General features: G+C 48.4%; 1 protein-coding gene and 1 pseudogene across 1 annotated transcript in view; both read left to right on the top strand.

Annotated features, from left to right (window-relative positions):
* epha4l (eph receptor A4, like) overlaps nt 1-15,180 on the top strand; it is a 145,438-nt gene that overhangs the window by 125,735 nt on the left and 4,523 nt on the right. Inside the window, exons 15-17 of the mRNA XM_038815627.1 lie at nt 1,521-1,717; nt 7,849-8,004; nt 10,324-11,174. Of these exons, the coding sequence (XP_038671555.1) occupies nt 1,521-1,717; nt 7,849-8,004; nt 10,324-10,438 (468 nt within the window). The 3' untranslated portion in view covers nt 10,439-11,174. The remainder of the gene's footprint in view (nt 1-1,520; nt 1,718-7,848; nt 8,005-10,323; nt 11,175-15,180) is intronic.
* Nucleotides 14,044-14,159, top strand: LOC119976892 (annotated as a pseudogene).

The following is a 15,180-nucleotide window of genomic DNA, read 5'->3' as shown; positions in this document are numbered from 1 at the left end:
GGCGCCAACCACTCAGGGGTCGCGCCTCCCCAAAGGTGGGGAATTCTCCCCACCTTTGGGTCCAGCCCCGCGCCGGAGCAGTTTGCACCAGAAGACTGGCGCAAACACCCGGCGCAGTCGGAAGCGGGGCTGGCCGAAAGGCTTTCGGCGGTCGGCGCATGCGCCGGCAGTGACGTCAGCGGCAGCTGGCCGCTGACGTCACTGCCGGCGCATGCGCGATGCGGGGTTCTCCTCCGCGTCCGCCATGGCGGAGGCCGTGGCGGCGCGGAAGGAGAAAGAGTGCCCCCACGGCACTGCCCCGCGGAGTGAGCGGGGGGCCCCGATCGCGGGCCAGGCCTCCGTGGGGGCACCCCCCCGGGTCCGATCGCCCCCCGCCCCCCCCCCAGGACCCCGGGGGCCTGCTCGCGCCGCTGAGCCCGCCGTTCCAGAGGTGGTTTAAACCTCGGCGGCGGGAGAAGGCCTCCCAGTGGCGGGACTTCGGCCCATCCGGGCCGGAGATTGGAGGTAAGTTTTTAAAAAATGAAATCCCGCCGGCGCCAGCTGTTTTCACAGGCTGCCGGCGGGATTTGCACAACGCCGGTTTATGACCGGCGGGAGAATTCAAAAACCTGCAGGAGCGGAAATAACGCCGCTTCCCGCCAATTCTCCGACCCTGCGTGGGGTCGGAGAATTTTGCCCCAGAATTGCAATCTAAACTTCTCTACCTCTCCATCTCCCTTTCATCCTTCAATACCCAGTTTATCAGTCATCCCACCAAATATCGCCTTCTTTGACTCAGAGTCCATTTTTGGCTGGTAAATCTTGAGGAATTTTACCACACTTTATAAATGCTAGTTGTTATGGTTGTTCCTCCTCCTGATTGCTGCCTCGGTACTCTTATCCAAAAGTGCATGCCTGGGTATATCAAAGGGCACGTTCAGGCTTGGCTGTAATGTCTTAATTTCCCCCTCATTGGAACACACTGTTTGTAGGGCTGGTCTATGTTTCCATGTATTTGGGTGAGACACAATCACTGATCCATTAGTGCTTAGGTTGAGATATTGCATTATGTCATTGCTTTCAGGAAAGTAGGAATAATGGGAGAAATCCAAGAACAAGTATCATAGAATCCCTGCTGAAGGAGGCCATTGGCCCATCGAGTCTGCACTGACTCTTCAAAATACCACCCTACCTAGACCCATTACCCCACCCAACCTTTGTGCACTTAGGGGCAATTTAGCATGGCCAATCCACCCAACCCACGCAACTTTGGGAGGAAACCGGAGCACCCAGAGGAAACCCACACAGCGAGAATGTGCAGACTCCACACAGTCACCTGAGGTCAGAATCGAACCCGGGTCCTTAGCGCCATGAGGCTAACAATGTTAACCACTGTGCCACCATGCCGTCCTCACTTTGAACTGGGAGTAGGTGATTTCGCAGCTGATAAATGTCGTTCACATGAAATTCGTCTGAGTTCAAATCTAAGAATGTGATTGTAATGTGGGATAGATGGATATCAATTATGCACCTTGTTGCAGGTGATTAAAGCGATTGAGGAAGGTTATCGATTACCTCCTCCCATGGACTGCCCAGTCTCCCTCCACCAGTTAATGCTGGACTGCTGGCAAAAAGAGCGCAATGACAGACCCAAATTTGTGCAGATTGTAAATATGCTGGACAAACTGATTCGAAACCCGAGCAGTCTGAAAAGAACAGCAGTGAGTGAGAGCACAAGGTGAGTGTTTAAAATACTTCAGACAATGTTGTCATGTTATTGCCATAACTCAGTATAAAAGTAGATTTTAAATTCCTCTCTGCAAATCATAAATTATTATTTCACAGTGTACATGGATATTCCCATTGTGTACCGTGTAATTTTAATACCTCCAGCACTAAGCTATTGTGAGCTCAACCATTCCCCCTCTCTTAATCCTCTCAATCCTTCAAATACACTTAATTCCTTTATTCACAAAATGCTAGAGTATTGATACTTTTCTTTATCTGAAATTGAAACAGCAATTTAACAAAATCAGCATGTAATCAGTACAGGAGCAGTTATTTGTCTTGTATTAATGTTTCAATGGGTATTATCACTTGTGCCTCACATCCAATGAATGACTGAAGCAATTATCAATTTGTATTTTAATGGATGTCCTTTACTGTACATGAATGCACAGTCACTGGACAGACTGTTCTTGGTGATGCTGTCATGTTGTGTAGCAGTTACATATTGCTGGCTTACTGAGGCCATTATTGACCTTTACGTAATTTGAACAGGTAACAACCACCTTGGGGCCATTAGTACATCTTCCTTCGTACTGATTTAATTGTGGCAGGGCAGGGGCCCATCTTGCATCCACATGATGCAAGTTAATTACTCAGAAAGAAAGAAGTTATCCTGTCAAATACTTAAACCTGTAAGCCTGTCCTAAACCCCAATATTGCAGTACATTATTCAACTCAATCAACTTTCACCTTAGAATTCCTGCACTTCTGCTTCCAGACACTAAACATGACAGAATATCATCAACAGAAGCCTGGGTAAATTTATGTACTTTCTTTCAACGTAACCACTTAGAGCATCACAACAGTTGGGAGTATATGGGTAGGCGCCTGTTGTGATTGTGGATTGAATGGATATTATAATGATAATTTTGTTAAGTGATATAAAAGCCATAATTGTGTTTGCTAATATCTATTGTCTGGTGTAATTAGTGAAAATCACAGAGTTTAAGCGAATCACAAAGCGAACCACTCAATATATGGGCCGGGATTCTCCCTTTTGGGGACTGAGTCCCCACGCCTGCCCGAAAACGGACGAGAATCACTCCGGACTTTTTCCTCGAAAGTCCGGGGTGATTCTCCGTTTTCCAGCGGGTTAGCAGGGCCCCACCGTGCGTCCCGCGGCTCTGACTGCCCGGGAGGCCCTGCAGTCCAGACCAGCCGGCCGTGCATGCACGCGGCGGCCCATTTCGGCGTGGGCGCCACTGATATGGCAGAGCCACACAGCGGGCCCACACGGAGGAAGGTAGGCACCCCCCAGATTGCGATGGGCCGGCAATCGATGGCCCCGCTGGAGTCAGATCCCCCTGCCCCCCACCAGGACCGCCACCGCAGCCGCTGGTCTGAGCTCTCGCCGGGTGGTACCAGATGTAAACCACTCCGGCGGGAGTTTGGCCGGTCGCCCGCAGAGAATCACCATGGGGGCCTATTTCAGAAGTGCCGCGGCAACCGCGATTGTCGCCGATTCTCCGATCGGCAGTCAATTGGCGGCCCAGCCTCGGAGCAGCGTGGCGTGAATTTCCTGCGAACCGGCGCAGGCGCGGAGAATCCCGGGAAATATGTCCACGGGGCCCTGCTAGCCCCCTGGAAAACTGAGAATCACCCCAGACTTTACAATTTCTGGATTTTGATTTTGGGAGAAAAAATGGAAAAGCAGAATATGTTTTAAAAGGGCATGAAACTGAACTGTTAATGTTTGGAGGGGCTTGGATGAACTTGCACAAGAAACACAAAGTTACATGCAGGTACTGCAAAAATTAGGAAAGCAAGACGGGCAGATCCACCTCCCACGATCATCATGTGTTAAGCATAATGATTTTCAACCGACAATAAGTCATACAATCTCCTGGAAATGGGAATAAATGGTTAAACCAAAACGATGGCCAATTTAGCGAGGAAAGAAACTCAAGAAAATTCCTTGCCAACCCCCTTCATTGATCAAAATTTCAGGAGTTCATCAACAGGAAGAATTCTGTCATCAGGCTAAAACATGGATGAAAAAAGCCGCATGTGAACTATCACTCAGTGTGATTTTCCTAAGGCAGCCATTTAATGGCCGGGGGTGCGAGTGTGGGGGGAGAGCTCAGATGGGCTCTCGAAGCTGGAGGGCCAATCTGAGGCCTCCCAGCTTCAAAGGAGCAGCAGCAGGCTGCAGTGGAAACTATATGAGAGAGGGGGGAGGCCATAAAATGGAGGGGCCCTCCCTCCAACTTGTAAAAATTTAAACAAAAGAGTTGTTTTCTATGCAGGTCCCGCCGGCGTAAATTGGAGTTGGTCCCTTACCGGCAGGACCTGGCGGCGCGGGCGGGTTCCGGGGTCCTGGGGGGAACGCGGGGTGATGTGGCCCTGGGGGATGCCCCCATGGTCGCCTGGCCCGCGATCGGGGCCCACCGATCCGCGGGCGGGCATGTGCCGTGGGGCACTCTATTCCTCTGCGCTGGCCGTGTAAGCCTCCGCGATGGCTGCCGCGAAACTGAACCCCACCCTGCACATTCGCGGGGATCACGTCAGCAGCCGCTGACGCTCCCGCGCATGCGCGGACCCAACCCAGCCGGCGGAGTTCCTTCGGCCCCGGCTGGTGCGTCGCCAAAGGCCTTCCACACCAGCCGGCGGGGCGCAAACCACTCCGGCGCCGGCCTAGCTCCTGAAGGTGCGGAATCCGCACCTTTGGGGCAGCCCAACGCCGGAGTCATTCCCGCCACTCCACTACGCCGTTTCTGCCTGCCCCGCCGATTCCCGGAGAATCCCGCCCTAAGTTATCCTGCTGAAATTGAATTGCTGGCTGGAATCCCGATTCACCACGTCTATGCTGCAAACAATATCCACAATATGTGGACATTGTAAAGCACATCAAGGGTTAATATAATGTTACTACTCTCGTCACTATATGGTGCTTTCGAGCAACCACATAGATATCACACGCCTCCTTGATTTCTGGGAGAAGGATGAGAGACAGGAGAGAAAAGAGAAGCAAGACAGAGTTGTTGTGAGATAGTTGAACTAATACTCTGGTTAATAGTGTGGATGTGTAGTGTAATCTTTACTCAACTAATGCCTTAGTAAAATGTTTGATTCTAATTCAATATAGTGTAATCAATTAGCTTTATTTGTTAAACACTGCTTGCTGTTCTACATCCTTCATCATCCTGAAAGAACTAAAAACAAAGAACACAACTTGGCCCTCTTGGGCGGGCATGGATGAGTGCTGGCCAAGAGCAATTCACTCTCCCTTGCCATGCTAATTTATTTATTTTTTAGTTTAAAGTACCCAATTCTTTTTTTTTCCATTAATGGGTGCGATTCTCCGAAATGGAGACAGTGTTCTTGTCGTCGTGAACGCCATTGCATTTTGAAACTGCGCGGGCACTACTAATTCTGGTCCCCACAGAGGGCCAGCACAGCACTGGAGCAGTTCAGCCCACTCCAGCCTCCCTTCCCGGCGCCAAATGGGCGCCGCGCCAACCCGCGCATGCGCAGTTGGGCTGCGCCAACCCGCGAATGCGCGGGGGGCTTCCTCAGCACTCCAGCACTGACGCAACATGGCGTGGGGTTCAGGGGCCGGCCCGCCGATCGGTGGGCCCCGATCGCAGGCCAGACCCCAATGGAGGCCCCCTCGCCCCGGTGAAGGAGTGCTTTTCCCCACACCACAGCCCCCCCCACCCCCCGACCCTAGCGCAGAGTTCCCGCTGGCTGCGAGCAGATGTGAACGGCATCGGCGGTACTCTGCCGTTTCAGCGCTGCGCTTGGCCATCAAGGCCGGAGAATCGGTGTCCCAGCCACGGACAGCAGCCCACAACCGGAGAATCGCCTGCCAGCGTCGGACCGGCGACGCGGGAAAAAATGGCGCGAACGGCGATTCTCCCGTACGGCGCTTCCCATAGTGTGGCTAATCCACCTACCCTGCACATCTTAGGGTTGCGGGGGTGAGACCCACGTAGACATGGGGAGAATGAACAAACGCCACATGGACAGTGCCTCGGGGCCAGAGCCGGGTCCTCGGTGCCGTGAGGCAGCAGTGCTAATCACTGCACCACCATGCTGCCCTGCCATGCTAATTTATGCATGGTGGGGAGCTTGGGAAATTCCATTCGGAATCCCACCAGCAGCCTGCCATTTTGAGCAGGCAGACGATGTTGCAGTCCAGCGGATTCTTCCAACCCCCCGCCCTCCCCACCTTCTGACAAGTAGGGATATCCTCCCCACCACCACAGAATTAATATATAACGTAATAATCTCTATTGTCACAAGTATGGTTGCATTAACACTGCAATGACGTTACTGTCGCCACATTCCGGTGCCTGTTCGGGTACACGGAGGTAGAATTCAGAATGTCCAATTCACCTAACAGGCATGTCATTTGGGTCTTGTGGGAGGAAACCAGAGCACCCGGAGGAAATCCACGCAGACAAGGAGAGAACGTGCAGACTCCGCACAACCAGTGACCCAAGCCAGGAATCCAACCAGGGACCTTGGCGCTGTGATGCAACAGTGCTAACCATTGTATTACATTGCCGCCTTTATAGTTCACCCCCACAGCGTGCACCCCCCCTAAGCACGCACTCATGAGGATGACCTGAACCCCTCCCCCACCCGCAGGACCCTCAAATCGAGGTCACAATGTTTATAAACATCTAGGAGTTAAGTGCCTTCATTTTTTCTTTTTCATGGCAGAAAGCACTTAACTAGTTTTGCTGTGGTAAGGACCTGTCAATCATAGCTAGATGTTTATAATCATTGTGGTTAGATTCACTGCAGGATCCTTGAGATGCATTCAAGCATGAAGGAAAACGGCAATAAACAATCCAGACACATGGAAGCTATCACCCTGTCAATTACAGCTAAAAGCTATTTCTCTTTGAAAGTAAACAGAAACGTCGCAGATCAAAGGATCTTAGTGGGTTTAAAGCCTTTTGATGTATTTTGGCTTTGTATGAAGCAACATCCACTGCTGTCTACATTTCTGTCTGAAGCAGTGAAGAAACAGTGATTTTTCATGTTGCTGCCTGGACTGCTCTTTAGCTTCCAGGCAGGGGTGACTGATTGGTGGGGTCTCTGATGAGGGGGAGATCTGGGAGTGGGTGGGCAGGTTTGCATTGTGGGGGGGGGCTCCAGTTGACTTTGGGGGCAACGTATATACCAACCCCCTTGACCCTCCACCTTAGCGTAATGCTGGAAAATAATTGCACCAATCCATGTCTGCCCAAGAGGGCCATAGCATCACTGGCATGGTGAATTGGACTTCCAGCCCGATGATCGGATGCAAATTGTTTCCAATGAACCATTTGCATCCTCCTGCTGGCAGAGGACGTGTAGCTTGCTGCCGCCGCCAGAGCATTGCAAGGTGCCAACCCCATTTTTAGCCCGATGCTTGATTCTCTGCCACATCAAAAACACTGGCACCACGGCGGGCAGCGGAGAATCCAGCCCACCGTGCTTTTTTTATTGCCTACCCACCTCTTGATGGGGTTGTGATGGAAATTGTGCACCACCAGCCCTAATGGGGTCTAAAAATCAAAACCACCATTTGCACTCTTGTAGGTCTTGTGGCGCAGTGGGTAGCCCGCTTGCATCTGTGTCAGAAGTTCCGTGTTGGCGTCCCACCCTAAGACTTGAATGCCAAGAAAGGTGCGCTCATAACGTGGTAAAACAGGTTTGAGTATCAACTTTCAGAATCCTTCCAACACACCAATGGCGGACAGTAAGAGTAGGAGAGACTCCTGGTCAGCCATGCTTGATGCGGAGTGACACCCTCAAGCTAGAAGCCTATAGTGACCTGTTCCAGGGGGAAAAAAAACTATGAGAACAGATGAATGTCTGCCTTGGACACCACCAGGAACAGGAAGAGAAATAGCAACAGAGTAATTCCACTTGAAGTTAGTCCAGCTCTCTTTTGAAGGCATGTCGAAAATTAATTTCCAGTGCGTGAGCCAGTAATTTGTTCTGTAAGTCCACAACTATAGCAATTTCACTTGTTGCTACAGCTGCTTAACATTTATATCCGCTGTAGTATAGATACATGACGTGCACAGATGTACTTACCTCAACTTATTTTGCTGACGGAATTTCTTTTTTTAAAAAATACAGACCCTCCACTGCATTATTAGACCCAGGCACACCTGACTTCTCAGCTTTGGGATCTGTTGGTGATTGGCTTCAAGTTATCAAGATGGACAGATACAAAGATAACTTCACAGCAGCAGGATATACCTCCCTAGAGGCAGTGGTACACATGAACCAAGAGTAAGTGTGAGATGTTCTACTTGGATCTGAATGAATTTCAGGTGCATTTGCCATTAGAGTTGTAATAATTTTTAAAATGTTACAACCTAAACACTGGAAAGTGTGTTATACCTAAAGGCTACGCCACTTATATCACACCTATGAATATCCACATATATTTTATTTTGTACTAAGATTGCTCACTTAGCCCTCTCCAACTGTTGCACACATGAAGGTAAGAGTTTAGTATGTGTGGTGGTGTGGTCAATGTTATAGCGTTTGGGCGTGGGGTGGGTTTGAACCTAGTTCAGATTGAGAGAATGCAAAGGCTCTTGGATGTTGCCTATAAAGATCATACTGGAGTTACATCTGAGCAGCATTAACTCAGTTCATGGTATAGGTTAAGAGCACAACCTCTCCTGATTGGATGCTAATGGACAATTTCACTCACAAATCATAAGGGTGGTTGGTATGTGTGTTCTTCAGAGTTTTGGATAGTCAGAAAAACATATTTCTCTGTCTAGTTATTCTAGATATTTTGGTTCTAAGAAATGGGAAAGCTCCATTTACTGCCATTAATGTCCCTCAGGTTGTTCCGAAAGATTGCATTTATATAGCTCCTTTCATCTCATTGGGTCATTCCAAAGTGCTTCAAGTGCACTAACTCTTGTACTGTAGGCGCACAACACAGTCCCACAATCAGTAATTAGATCAATTACCAATTAATCTTTTTTGATGGTGTTGCTTGAGGGTTAAGCATTTTTACAAGATACATGAAGACTACTCTTGCTCTTATTTGACAGCTGCCATGGGGCATTTCATGTACACCTGTGAGAATAGACATGGTTTGGCATCTGAAAGTCCATACTTCCCGCAGTGCTACACTCTCAGTACTACACTGAAGAATCAACCTAAATTATGTGTTCAACCTATACAGAGGCAATGGTAGGGGCCTCACGGTAGCATGGTGGTTAGCATCAATGCTTCACAGCTCCAGGGTCCCAGGTTCGATTCCTGGCTGGGTCACTGTCTGTGTGGAGTCTGCACGTCCTCCCCGTGTGTGCGTGGGTTTCCTCCGGGTGCTCCGGTTTCCTCCCACAGTCCAAAGATGTGCAGGTTAGGTGGATTGGCCATGCTAAATTGCCCGTAGTGTAAGGTTAATGGGGGGGATTGTTGGGTTACGGGTATACGGCTTACGTGGGTTTAAGTAGGGTGATCATTGCTCGGCATAACATCGAGGGCCGAAGGGCCTGTTCTGTGCTGTACTGTTCTACTGTTCTATGTTCTATGTACTACCACTGAGCCAAGGCCAAACCCTTAGCTCAAGGTTTCACTTAACTTATGCTAACTTAAACTCAATTCTGCAGCAACCATCATACAGTTATCTGCGCAGTGAGGCATTGAATCTCCATGGCGTTGTTTAGCACCGGTTTCCACAAATCTAAATCTAGCAACAGTACCTGGGGGAGGGGGGGCTGCTCCCTGGGCAGGATGGTACAACCGCTTGTGTGGCACTGCCAGTCCAAGGGGTGCCTTTTCCTCAAGAGGTGGGGTAAGGCTTCTTGAAGACCCTGTAAGAGGCAGATTGGGTGCAGTGGGGGGGTTCGGAGGAATGATGCCTCTCTGAGGCCAATAAAAATGGCAAAGTGCCGTTAAATAGCAATGTCGTTCTCGGCATTTCAGGCGCCGAGAAACTCCTGCTAAACACTCCCAAAACAGGACTCTGTTTCTGTCCTGTTAAATCGTGCCACTAGTGTAAGTTCTCCAATGCCCAGAGTCAATTAGTGGCCTGTCAAGCTGAAGGCACCTGTTATATTGCTGAGGTAAGGTGAAGAGAATTGTCTTCAGCCTTCACTACCTCAGACACATAGGCTGCAGAGGCTGAGTAAATAACCTGAAATTTCTTATTGAGTATGATTGGGCAGAAAATCCAGAATTTAGAGGTTAATGAATGCTGTGAGATTAAGGCCGGAATTTGGGATTCTCTGTTCCCGCTGGCAGCACACCACCACCAGTGGGTTTCCCCGGAAATCCCATTGACAGGCGGCAGGAGTAGAGAATCCTGCCACCAGAGAACTGCATGCCAGAAATCCAGCCCCAAGTTTGCTTGCAAGTTTATCACAATTCTCAATAATGCCGACCAGTAGAAAACTCCTGGTGGTAATGTTAAAGATCGTCATCACTGAAGCTCTAAAGGAAAAGGTATGATGGAACCCTGGGGTCAATTTGCTTGGGTACATTTAGGGTAGCAAGGTTTTCTTTCTCTATTTTATGAGCAGTACATGTGATTTGTACATGGTCGATGTTCTGACTTATGTCTTCAATTATGTGTTACCACAGTGACTTGGCCCGAATTGGAATCACAACAATGGTGCATCAGAGCAAGATCCTGAGCAGTGTCCAGGGAATGAGGGCCCAGATGCAACAGATGCAGGGAAGAATGGTTCCCGTCTGAGCCAGTGCAAAAACTGAATGAAATTATTTTACCTCATCCATGCACTTTAACAGGAATAAACTGCACTTTTTTACTTCATTGTGGCCCTTTGATATAAGGATATTTTGTCAGCGGTTTTGCCTGATTTGAGGACAGAGTGCTGAACTTTATGACCACTGTATGGCAAATACAGAGACCTTCGTCTAAATAAGAGGAAACTGGATCACACATATATTTGTTTTCAAATTCCTGCATCTCTTGGATGAACTCTTATGAAGGAGCCAATCGAATAATTTCATAATTACTGTCAGATTTCAGTTTTTTAACAATCACTGGATCGAAGGTTACTTTTACTTTTGTGGGCTTCCTCATGAAGGACTTGTATAAACTGATTAGAAGCTCTCCGAGGCATTCCAGTCAAGACAGTCTTTATTTAAGCAATGAATTGATCAACATTGAAGCCCTTCATAATGACTGCATCCTATGGAGGTTGCTGTAAACTACCAGTATGTTCTTCCAATCATTTGCTGAAATGAGCAGGCAGCCTTGTGGATTACCGTTTGAACTATAATGACTTTAATCCAATGTAACTTTTGTGGTTCCCTACACAAACATCATGGAGATTCCTTCCATCACAAAATGTCTAGGTAGATTTATAGAATGGAAGACCCCAAACTTTTTGCTAAGGAACTACCAATTTACGATCCCTTTGAATGCTGAAGGGAAATTGCTGCAACCAGCTACAAAAGATGACAAGGTAAAATGAAACTCGGTCAAACATCAATTGACTGATCACAAGTATTAACATTTGTAATGAGTATTATCTTGTAGGTTGCTTTGAATAATGTCACAACATAGATTACCCCCTTCCCATTAAATCAACTTCTTCTTTGCTGAAAATTCCGATTCATGCTGGATGGTGTTCTCCAGGATCCCAGCAGCCTTGTTTGTACCTCAACCAAGTGACATTAAGTATTGGCAGCCGATTTCTAAAAAACAAACAAACAATTGAGCTGCTTACAAATGGTGACAGGATATATGGCAGAGGAAAGAATTAAATCATTTGAAATGTTTCCCTAGAAGCACGGTAGCACAGGGGTTAGCACTGCTGCCTCGCAGCACCAGGGACCCACATTCGATTCCAGCTTTGGGTGGCTGTGTGGAGTTTGCACTTTCTCCCTGTGTCTGCAATGGTTTCCTCCCACAATCTATGCAGGTGAGGTGGATTGGCCATGCTAAATTGCCCTTCAGTGTCCAAAGATGTGCAGGGTAGGTGGGGTTACGGGGATAGGGGCCTAGGTAGTGTGCTCTTTCAGGTCAAAGCAGACTCGATAGGCCGAATAGCCTCCTTCTGCACTGTAGAGATTCTATGGATAAACAACACTCTCAGATCCATGCTCAAGACTTGGCCAATTGCTGTAGCATATTTCTGGAGCCAATTTTATATCCACAGTGATATTTAGAAAAATAACCTATTTTCATACCATGAACTCATTCAGCTGCATCCCACCAGGCATATGCTCTCCACTTTATGGGGTGTTGTACCTTGTTAACAACAGTAGGTGAGCTCATCAGGTGCAAGTAGGCATCGCACCAGACTGAAATAAGTGCTATGTAAATAACTTCTCAGTAACCACAACACTTCAATGAATATGTGATCATTTCCAATTTGATGCACTGGCACTTGGCTCAGCCCATTACACTTTCGCGGATTAAATGTCTTGTCAAAATTAAACTTGATTTCTTTTGTAATAACAGAGTCAATTCCCATCTACAAAAACAAAATTCTACAGATGCTGGAAACTGAAATAAGAACAGAAAATGCTGGAAATACTCAGCAGATTTGGTAGTATCTGTGGAGAGAGAAAGAAAGTTTGGGCGGGTTTCTCCGCCCCGCCGCCACACTGTACCTCCTGCCAGCCAATGGTGTTTCCCATTGTGGACAGCTCCATGCCGTCGGGAAATCCCGGGTGTGAGTGCCCTGCTGGTGCAATGGAGAATCCCGCCAGCGGAGAATCCAGCCCGTCATGTTTCAGGTCCTTTCATCAGAACTGAGAAAAGTTAGAAATGTGGCAAGGTTTGAAGCATGTTTTTAAGCTGACTTGCTTAAAACCTGTTACATCCCTTAACGTTTCCCAGTTCTGATGAATGGTCAGGCACCTGAAACATGGGGCTGGATTTTCCAGTCGCCGCCCCGGCCCTCACGACATGTTTGCCGATGCTAGAGGCACCCCGCCATCGGCTGCCGACCAGCCGGATCTTCTGGGCCAGCCGATGTCCACGGCGCTTTGGATGACCTGTAGCCTTTACCGCTCGGGAACCTGCTGCAGAGGGTCACCTCAGCAGGGCAGGAAGTTCCAGCATGAGGAGCTGGAAAATTCCATCCACAAACTCTGCTTCGCTCTACACAGACGTTGCCAGACCTGTAGAACATTTCCAGCATTTTCCGTTTTTATATTGTGACAGACAGGGGTGAGATGATAGAGATGGTTCTTTCTTTTATACCTCTTGATTGACCGAAGGCAGCACGTTTGGAAAAAGGAAAAAAATATTGTAAGCCCCCTGAGGGCTGTTTCTGTCAGCATCAGAGAAATAATAGGTTTTCTCACAAATGTTGAAAGAAAAGGTTTATCGTTCAGCACCTGAATGTATAGACAGCCATAGCCACACATTCAGGCACACATGCACACACATTCAATAACTAAATTGAGATTACAAAAGATAGCATTTAGCATGTAACATCTTAAATGTTCAAGAGTTCTTTGGTCACACTTGCTTTTCCCCAGCGACTTGAAAACAATGCAAGCCTGTCATCCTTTCGGTCCACTGAAGGGTTCAGGGAGATGGATACATTGTGGCTTATTGCTTGCAGCAAACTTCTCTTGTTCCACACCAGTTGTCGTGCAACCAAAGCCCTGTAGGGAAACACTGGTTCATTTCCTAAGTGTCTCTGCCCATTGATGGTTCATAGGCATGGTCTTGTTCCTTCACCGCTATGGATGTTTCTGCTCCAAAAATGTGCCTTCTTAAATCTCTTTTTTAAAAAAAATTTAGAGTACCCAATCTATTTTTTACAGGGGCAATTTAGCACGGCCAATCCCCCTACCCTGCACATCTTTGGGTTGTGGGGGCGAAACCCACGCAAATGGGGGAGAATATGCAAACTCCACATTGACAGTGACCCAGAGCCGGGATTGAACCTGGGACCTCAGCGCCATGAGGCAGCAGTGCTAACCACCTAAATCTCTTTATCAGAACCTAGGGCACCCGATTACATGGGAGGGGGGTGGAGAGGGGGTTGATGGCTCATCTCGCTGGAAGCAAAGTAAGCATGTAGCCGACCTACTTCCACAGCAGCCTGGCCTGCAGTCATAATGGGCCGTAGGTGAACTAAATTGCAGCAGTGTGGCACTTGCACTGTGCACTGGGGAAGAACTCCTATTCTCGGGAGCTGCCAACCAATCTGCTTGGTATGCAACTCCATCAGTCCCGGCAGTGCAACGGGCACATTAGTGGGCATGGCCGGGATTGCAACCAGGAACAAGAAGAAGACCCATACACCATGGAGCCAGATTAAGTCCAGGGTCTTGAGCATGGTGGGTTTGGGCAGTTTAGGGAGGAGGGGGGCGCTCGCTTCGGCAGCACATATCCTAAAATTGGAATGATTCCGAGAAGATTAGCATGGCCTCTGCGGAAGGAGAAAAAAAAAGTTTAGGGTGGAGGATGGGGATGGTGTGTTTTAAAAAGCTGGCAGATAGGCAGAAGGGGGTAATATGGGTGGCACAGAGCACCGTGGTTAGCAGTGTTGCATCACAACTCCAGGGATCCAGGTTCGATTTCCGTTTTGGGTCACTGTCTGTGCAGAGTCTGCACGTTCTCCCCGTGTCAGCATGGGTTTCCCTCGGATGCACCGGTTTCCTCCCACAGTCTAAAGATGTGCAGGTTAGGTGGATTGGCCATGCTAAATTGCCCCTTAGTGTCCAAAAAGGTTTGGTGAGGTTACTGGGTTATGGGGACAGGGAAGAGGTGCAGGCTCAAGTAGGGTGCTCTTTCCAAGGGCCGGGTGCAGACTCGATGGGCCGAATGGCTTCCTTTTGCCCTGTAAATTCTATGCTGCTCTCTTAGGGGGCAACCCCACCCCCCCAAAGCACAACGGGTGACAACTTTGTTGGCAGCATATTATCAAAGTCAATTGACTTGTTGACAAGCTCAATTTATGGGCAATACGGTGGCGCAGTGGATTAACATTGCTGCCTCACGGCGCCGAGGTCCCAGGTTCGATCCCGGCTTTGCGTCACTGTCCATGTGTGGAGTTTGCACTTTCTGTCCGTGTTTGCGTGGGTCTCACCCCCACAACCCAAAGATGTTCAGGTTAGGTGGATTAGCCACGCTATATTGCCCCTTAATTGGAAAAAATGAATTGGGTACTCAATTTACCCCTAATTATTCATTTAAATATGCTGGGCAGGGTGCCGAATTTGGGACCCACCCATCCCAACTCAGGGGGTGGACGGGAAGGTGATGGGGGGAGGGGGGGGCACATAATACGCATGCCTTTGTTTTTGTCATGTGTGTGAAGTATTTTTGTCCACTGTCCTCACAAATAATTCCTGAGGCTAGGTCATTGTCAAATAGTGGGGTTTGACTTTCACCCCTTCACAATCCATCATAATAGTCTCACCTATTCTCACCTATTCTGTGGATTTCAGCTCTGAAGTTGAAAATTCTGCAAGCAATATTGTTGTGAAAATTGTTTTTTTGAT

This window comes from Scyliorhinus canicula, chromosome 13, assembly GCF_902713615.1.
Source record: "Scyliorhinus canicula chromosome 13, sScyCan1.1, whole genome shotgun sequence".
NCBI classification, from domain to species: Eukaryota; Metazoa; Chordata; class Chondrichthyes; order Carcharhiniformes; family Scyliorhinidae; genus Scyliorhinus; species Scyliorhinus canicula.
This window is presented reverse-complemented; position numbering and strand designations above follow the sequence as displayed.